Genomic DNA, 8,171 nt, shown 5'->3' with positions numbered 1-8,171 from the left:
CGAACTCCTGAGCTCAAACAATCCGCCCGCCTCGGCCTCCCAGAGAGCTAGGATTACAGGCGTGAGCCACCGCGCCCGGCCGATGTCCATCTTAATTTCATCATTGACCCAAGTATTGCTGGTTGTTTAATTTCCATGACTTTGTGCAGATTTGAAAGTTCCTCTCGGAGTTGACTTATAGTTTTATTACACTGGGATATGAGAAGATACATGAAATGATTTTGATTTTTCTTAATTTTCTGAGACTTGTTTTGTGGGCTAACCTATAATCTATCTTCGGAAATGTCCCATGTGCTGATGAGAAGAATGTATATTCTTCAGTTTTTGGGTAGAATTGTTCTGTAGGTATCTGTTAGATCCATTTGTTCTAGAGTCCTATTTAAGTCAAGTGTTTGTTTGCTGATCTGCCTCTATGATCTATTCAGTTCTGTCAGTTGAGTGATGAAGTCTCCAGCAATTATGGTGTTGCTTTTTATTTCTTTGATTAGATATAGTAGTATTTTATTTATGAATCTGGGAGCTCCTGCGTTACGTTCATATATATTTAGGATTGTTATATCTTCTTGCTGGATTGCTCCCTTTATAATTATATAATGACTATCTTCGTCTTTTTTAACCATTGTTAATTTAAAGTCTATTTTATCTGATGTGAGAATAACTACTCCTGCTTGCTTTTGGCTTCCATTTGCATGGAATATTTTTTTCCATCCCTTTACCTTAAATCTATGAGTATCCTTGCGAGTTATATGGGTTTCTTGGAGACAGCAGATACTTCGGGCGTGTTTTTTCATCCATTCAGCCAGTCTATATCTTTTTAAAGGAGGATTAAGATCATTTATGTTCAATATTAGTATTGATATGTGAGATACTATTCTGTTCATCATATTGAATGGTACCCACTTACTTTGTTTTCTCCATTGTTTTATTGCTTTATAAGGGTTGTGAGCTTTAACTTTTGGATGTTTTCACATTGGTGGGTATTGATTGCTCTTTTCCATGTATAGAGCACTTTAAAGCGTTTCCTGTAGGGAAGCTCTAGTGGGGACAAATTCCCTTAGTGTTTGCTTATCTGGGAAAGACTTTATTTTTCCTTGATTTATGAAACTTAGCTTTTCAGGATTCTTGGCTGGCAGTTATTCTGTTTAAGAAGACTAAAAACAGGACCCCAATCCCATCTGGCTTGAAAAGCCTCTGCTAAGAGGTCTACTGTTAGTCTGATGGGTTTTTATTTGTAAGTAACTTGTTGCTTTCATCTTGCAGCTTGTAGGATTTTCTCTTTCACTTCGACTTTGGTCAGGCTGATGATTATATGTCTTGGTGATGTCTTTTTTGCTATGAATCTTCCAGATGTTCGATGACCATCTTGTATCTCAATATCTAAACCTCTAGCAATATCAGGGAAATTTTCCTCTATTATTTTCTCAAATAAGTCTTCCATGCTTACTGCTTTTTCTTCTTCTCCCTCAGGGATACCTATAATTCTTATATTAGCTTGCTATGCATAATCCCATATTTTTCTCAGTGATTATTCATTCCTTTTTTTCCTGCATTTTTTACTGATTAGGTTACTTCAAAATCCTTGTCTTCAAGCTCTGAAATTCTTTCTTCTGCTTGGTCTAGTCTATTGTTAAAGCTTTCTGATGTATTCTGGAATTCCCTAAATGACTCTTTCATTTCTTTGTTTCTTTTCTAAGTTAGCTATCTCTTTAGTGAATTTTTCATTCATGTCCTGAATTATTTTTTTGGTTTCTTTGAGATGGTTTTCTACCATCTCTTCAATTCCATTCATCTTACTTGATGTCCATAATCTGAATTCCGTGTCTGTCATTTCAACAGTTTCCTTTTGGTTGGCGTTCATTACTGGAGAGCTATCGTGATCCTTTGGGGGTGTTGAGACAGCGTGTTTTTTCATGTTGCTACGGTTTTTATGCTGGTGCCTTCTCATCTGGAGCTACTTCTCTCAGCTCTAAACAGATAGCAGATATGGTACACCTGTTCTCCTCTGCTGTGACCTCTGTTGCTAGGTGAAGATAGGGATGGGTCCCTGTATGGCATGCTTGGGTCCTACTCCAGAAGCTTGACCAGGCAGGAGAGGGGCGGCTACACTGTGAGCCTTTAACGCTGATGCGCTGCTGGGTCTCCCCTGTGGTTGTCTCCTGGCCGCTGTGGCAAGGCTGGCCCCTGGTGCCAGGTGTGCACACGAGGTGGAACTGGCTGGCAGGACGGGGCATGTGGGATGGACGAGGTCCACTGGGCATGGAATGCACGTGTAAGGACTGGGCAGCTGAGGTGCCATGGGCTAGGTGAGGTCCTCATAGGGTGTGATGCAGGGCATAGCAGTGCTCAGGGAGAAGCAGCCCGCAGACCTACGGGGAATGGGGTGGAGTGGCTCATAGCTCACTACAGGGGGTGGTGTGGGACCCTGGACAAAGAGGGACAGGGCACCTCCTTGGGAAGGAGCAGGTCCAGGGGTCACTTATGGTGCATGGGCTGGGGCAGGTGGGGTGCTCAGGTGGTGCCTGAGCAGCATGGTGCGCTCCGTGGTATGCTGACTGCCCAGATCCAAAGGCCATGGCTGTGCTGGCTTTCATCCTGCTTGGGGCCTTTCGGTAGTGGCAGAGGAAGCTTTGGTTCAGCTGTCCTGGCAGTGCGCTCTAGGCACCGAGGGCTATGGGTGCATGCTCCGCCCCGTCCCGCAGGAAGTGCACTTGAGCGGGATCACTCAGGCCACAGAGCAGGTAGCAGGCCCTTGGTCTCCAGCTCTGCCCATGGTCCCTGGGGCAGCAGCAGTGGCAGGCGTGCACACCACCTGCCCATGGGGTGCTTGTGAGCACCGGGATTTCTGCTCCCTCCCTGCCTGGTAGGGGCACAGGGGAGGATGCAGTCACAGATCTGCCCCCTGGGCAAAAGTAGCGTTCTGGGGTTGGGATGTTACAATGGCACCAGCCACAGCACCCAGGGCCTGCAAGCCAGCCTCACCTTCTCTCTGGAGCTGCAGCTGCACGGCCTGCAGTCACGTCTCTGTCTCAGTTTCAGGCCTGCTGCAGCGGAGGGGCCCTCCCACTTCTCTGGTTGCAATATCCTCAGGGGAATCGTGGAGGCCGGGATTTTTTTCTCTTTCCCTTTCCCGTGTGTGGGCACCTTCCCTAATTACTGCTGGTCTTGCTGAGCAGCTCCCACTTCACTCCCGCCTCCTCTCTTTGGATTCCCAGTGCTCTCACTCTCATGATCCATTAGAGTTGGGTGTCTCTTCACCATTTTCAGTCCTCTCTCTGAGAGCTGCCTTGTGCAGGCTGCGTCTAGTCCGCCACCTTGGCCTCCAACCTCACTTAGTGCACATGGTAACTCTGCAAAGTAGCCGTTGGAAATCAACAGTTTATAAATGATGTTACTGAGGTGTGGGGAGGTTAAATAAATAGATCAAGGGCACAGAACTAGAAATTGCAGAATTAATTTGAACTCAGGTGTACTGACTCCAAAGTTCAAACCCTTCTCCTCACCTCTTGCTGTCACCTGACTCTTACTTGTCAGTGTCCTGGTTTGGGATTCAAAAGATATGGTCACTCAACTGTCCCTGCTTTGAATCCTCAGCACCTCATGCCAGCAGGCACTCAAATGCATGAGTGTAGTTGATGCTATTTTAGTACATGTAAGAGCTAATGAAAAGTTTAATACAGACTCTTAGCTATTGAAAAGACTCTGGAAAGAGAAAGGTAAAGAATTAAATACTCCCATAACTCAAAACTCCCACCTATGTTGCAGATGTTTTTCCCCAGTTAGCTAGAGGAATTTGGGTAGGTAAGATATAGCTTATCCGAAATCTTCCTTAGGTTTCTTGAGGAAGACATGGTGGCAGGTGCAGCCTTCTAATCTTAGTTAGAAGGTTCTCACTTCCAGATGAGAATCCACAAGCGACTCATTGACTTGCACAGTCCTTCTGTGATTGTTAAGGAGATTACTTCTATCAGTATTGAGCCAGGAGTTGAGGTTGAAGTCACCATTGCAGATGCTTAAGTCAACTGTTTTAATAAATTGATTACCAATTGTTAAAAAAAAAAAATCTTCCTTAGGTTTTCCTTTAGCTTGCATCTTGCAGGTACAGTTGAGTTAGGTAATATCAAAACAGAGAGAGAGAGAGAGAGAGAGAGAGAGAGAGAGAGAGAGAGAGAGAGAGTAGAGGCCTGTTCACTGGGTGTGTGATAAAGAAGGAGGCTGTGCTTCCAGCCAGATATCCCTGCTTCTGAGCCCTTAGTCCAGGCTTGTTCTCTCAGGAGATGTATCTGTGTCAGGTGCGTGGATTGAAATAACCATCCAGTACCAGGCTGACTCCTCTCCTGCTCTTGTGATTAGCTTCTTGTTCCCAGGGCTTTAGAAGGGGCTGAGCTGGGCGTCAGAGCCTCAGCTGAGTAAGCGGGGTGTGCTTAGCAGCAGTGGACTTTCTCGTCACCAAGCAGCCACCTACCGTGCTGCACAGCCCCAGTCCTTGAAGGAGAAGGAAGAACAGGACACTCATTAGCTGATTTCCTCCTGGGACTCAGCCAGAGAGGCAGAGCCCCAAATGTACTTGCTTCTTGGGCTTTCCAGGACTCAGGGACTCAAGTGCACTAATGCTCAGGAATGAAAAGATTTTAAGTCAGAGATCCTTGCATCATTGCAAAGATATCTCTGATTCACCGTATGTTTTAAACCAAAACACTCCATCTGAACCTAATAATTCTTTCCCAGGGCAAAGGTAATCATAACAACACCTTTCGGAAAATGTTCCAAATATAGACTCACACTTTTATCTTCATCACCTAAAGGCAAGATAATCACAATGGAACTTTAAGAAACCTCTACGGAACTCATAATAAAACACTAAAATATTCTATTTCCGTCGTCATGTTGATACAACAAAACTGTGGATCATCTTCAGCTCACTGTATGATTTTGTTTCAAACATTTTCCACAGATATTGATCCTAGGAATGGAATCCCAAAGTTAACTCCAGGGGATAATCCATATATGTACCCAGAGCAGAGTAAAGGCTTCTACAAAGCAGGAGCAACCCTCCCACCAGTGAATTTTTCAATGTAAGTGTATGTTAATCCTAGCGTTACTTAGTTAACTTTAAAGGAATTATGTCTCTTTCTATACATATAAATTATATTTTAAAAGGAGTAGACCACAAGAAGACATGATTGGATGAAAATTTCTTAAAAAGTTCATCTTTAATTAGTATATGCACATATGCATGTGTATAATTGAAATTATATGCAGAATCTTGACTGTGAAAGAGTAGTTGTTAATTTTGTTCCTATTTCTATTTCCACAAGTTTGCATTTTCATACCAAATCAGATAGTTGGTTAGTGACTACTATATGGCTTGATCTAAACTTGGAGCTACACTTAGACCAAAGTGCTTGAGAAGAACAGGAGGATCATTAAATTAAAGGGAAAATAGTTGGGGTATTACATTTAAAATATGATTTAAAAAAATTAACCATGTGGAATATAGTGACGTTGATTACAAATGATAAAAAATAATAAAAATTGTGGTCCTTATGGGTTTGAAGCCTGTGCTTGAAAACTGAAACAAGAAAATAAGATATTCTATTGAACACAATGATGTATTGATCTCTGTTCTAGATGCCATCCAATTTTATTCTTGCCTTTTCTGTTTTTCAGAGTGCCTTATGAAAAGAAATTTGATACCTTTATTCCACTTGAGCCTCTTCCACAAATTCCCAAGTGAGTTCTCTTAGCATGTTTTATATTATCCCATCTTCATGAAATATCAATTATTTATTATTTTCTCCTGTGGAGGAGCCTATAGACAACCAACACATGGGACCCTTTGAATCCCTGCAGGAGGGCGGGACAGTTTGTAAGGAGGGTATTTGGAGAGACACATGGAGGTCAAGTGTCTGTGGAGTCCGCAATGGGGATGGATGGTCACATATTCAACAGATGTGAATGACAAACTACCAGATGCCGTGTGTTGTGCTAGGTATGCGCTATAGGGGAGTTTACATGGAGCAAAAAGACAGGGTCCTGGCTTTCCAGAATGTAAGTTTGTTGGAAAACAAAGACATATACTTAAATGATCGAAACCAGGGAGCATGGTTAGCTTCAAGAGTCAGAGAGAAAGCTAACAGAGCACTCCTGTATTTGAGGCAGGTATCGTTCCTCTAATTTCATACTTTTTCTCAGCTCCATCCTGAACCTCACTTATTTACCCTAAGTGGGTTTCTGACCTAGAAAGATATATTTTTCTTTTCTTTTACTTTCTAATACAAAACAGTCTCATGTAAGTATGGATAGAGTAGGAAAGTGTCCTAGAGTCTGATTCACCCTGGAGCTCAGTGGGAATAAAAGCTTTTTATTCCAAACTTGGGACCTTATGGCACACAGTTAGGGCTTCTCATATCCGTACTGTACGTTTTTTATAAACACTACTGTAGAATATTCAAAATAATAGCAATTGCCTAAACTCCATCGCCCTACCTATTTTAGCTTTTGTACATTGCCTTTCATATGCAAATATGTTTTTACATGTATAAGTCATAGAATACCAATGAGTCTGGTTTTCCTTAAAAAAAAAAAGTTAAGTATTTTTTTTAAAGAAGTACCAAACATTGTATATCAGCATATCTTTTTGTGCTGTGGCCAATAAGAGAATTGGGAGACTTGGGTGCTTTTCTTAGGGGACAGTCATCCTGATGAAAAAATTCACTAACCAATTAGTCATGGCAGGAGAGAGAAAGGCTCCAGTTTCAGTTTCTGGTGTGGGTTTACCATTTATTATTTCCTAGATTCACTATTTTCTTCTGCAGTGTCTAATTTGCTATTAATCTCGTCTAGTGACTATTGTACTTTTAATCTTTAGAAATTCAATGTGAATTTTTTTTTTTTTTTGAGACTCTGTTGCCTGAGCTAGAGTGCAGTGGTGTCATCATAACTCACTGCAACCTCCACCTCCTGGGCTCAAGCAATCCTTTTGCCTCAGTCTCCTGAGTAGCTGGGACTACAGGTGGATGCCACCATACCTGGCTAATTTTTTTCTAATTTTGGTAGAGATGGGGTCTCACCATTGCTCAGGCAGGTCTTGAACTCCCGACCTCAAGCAATCCTCCTAACTCGGCCTCCCAGAGTGCTAGGATTATAGGCATGAGCCACTGCACCTGGCCTAACTCTTTTTATCTTTTATTTCTTTCCTCACCATTTTCACGTTTTCCTTAAATACTTGAATATAGTTATAATATTAATAATTGTTTTAACTTTTTTTTTGCTAACTCTGTGATCTTTGTCATTTCTGGGTGTTTCTACTGACTGATTTTTCTCCTGGTCTGGATCACATTTTCATGCTTCTTGGCATGTCTAGTAATTTTTGTTTGGATACTGGAAATTATAATTTTATGTTGTTGAGTGTCTGGATTTTGTTGTATTCTTTTGAAGAGTTCCAGGCTTTGTTCTAGCAGACAGTTAAGTCACTTGCAATTCGATTTGATCCTTTCGAGCCTTGTTTTCAAGCTTTGTTAGGGCATGTCTAAAGTAGCCTTTACTTTAGGGGTAGTTTAACCCCACTTCTAAGTGAGGTATGGCCTTTTCAGGGTCTTTGCTATGTCTTGATTGATCAATGAGGAGGCTTCACTTTAGTTGGTTGGAACTCAGATGATTTTTAGACCTTTGTGAGTTCTGGGAACCGTTCAGTTCATGGTTTGCCAGCCACCGTGTTGTCCAATCTTGTGGAGTTCCATCGTACACATTTATGCCTTAATGTTTAGCAAAGACTCAAAAGGAGTGCTATGTAAATCTCTGAAGCTTAATTTTTGTATAGTTCCTTCTGCAGAACTCTGTCTTCCAGCTTCCAGCCCTCTAAGACTTTCTGAACTCTTATCTCGGCTCCTCAAACTCAGAGAGAACACTGTGCTGTGCTCGGGATTACCCATCCCTACTATGTGGTCTCAAATGTGCCTCCAGGCAAAATATGGGTGATCACAGGGCTCTCCTCTGTTGTTTTCCTTTTCTCCGGGATCACAGTCCTGTGCTGTCTGTTGTCTCATGTCTGAAAGCAGCTGCTTCATACATTTTGTCCAGTTTTATAGCTGTTTAAATCAGGAGAGTAAATATGATCCCTGCTACTTCATTATGGCTGGAAACAAGACTCCTTGTTCCTTTGAATAAAAATT

The 8,171-nt window shown here is 42.1% G+C and overlaps 1 protein-coding gene across 1 annotated transcript in view; it reads left to right on the top strand.

Annotated features, from left to right (window-relative positions):
* The window catches only part of SPATS1 (spermatogenesis associated, serine-rich 1), a 43,284-nt gene that overhangs the window by 30,804 nt on the left and 4,309 nt on the right, over positions 1-8,171 (top strand). Inside the window, exons 6-7 of the mRNA XM_012640789.1 lie at positions 4,952-5,072; positions 5,668-5,730. Of these exons, the coding sequence (XP_012496243.1) occupies positions 4,952-5,072; positions 5,668-5,730 (184 nt within the window). The remainder of the gene's footprint in view (positions 1-4,951; positions 5,073-5,667; positions 5,731-8,171) is intronic.

The sequence above is a fragment of the Propithecus coquereli genome, unplaced genomic scaffold (genome assembly GCF_000956105.1).
Source record: "Propithecus coquereli isolate 6110/MARCELLA unplaced genomic scaffold, Pcoq_1.0 Scaffold158, whole genome shotgun sequence".
Classification (NCBI taxonomy): Eukaryota; Metazoa; Chordata; class Mammalia; order Primates; family Indriidae; genus Propithecus; species Propithecus coquereli.
Note: the sequence above shows the minus strand (reverse complement) of the source record. Positions and strands in the feature narration are given on the sequence as shown.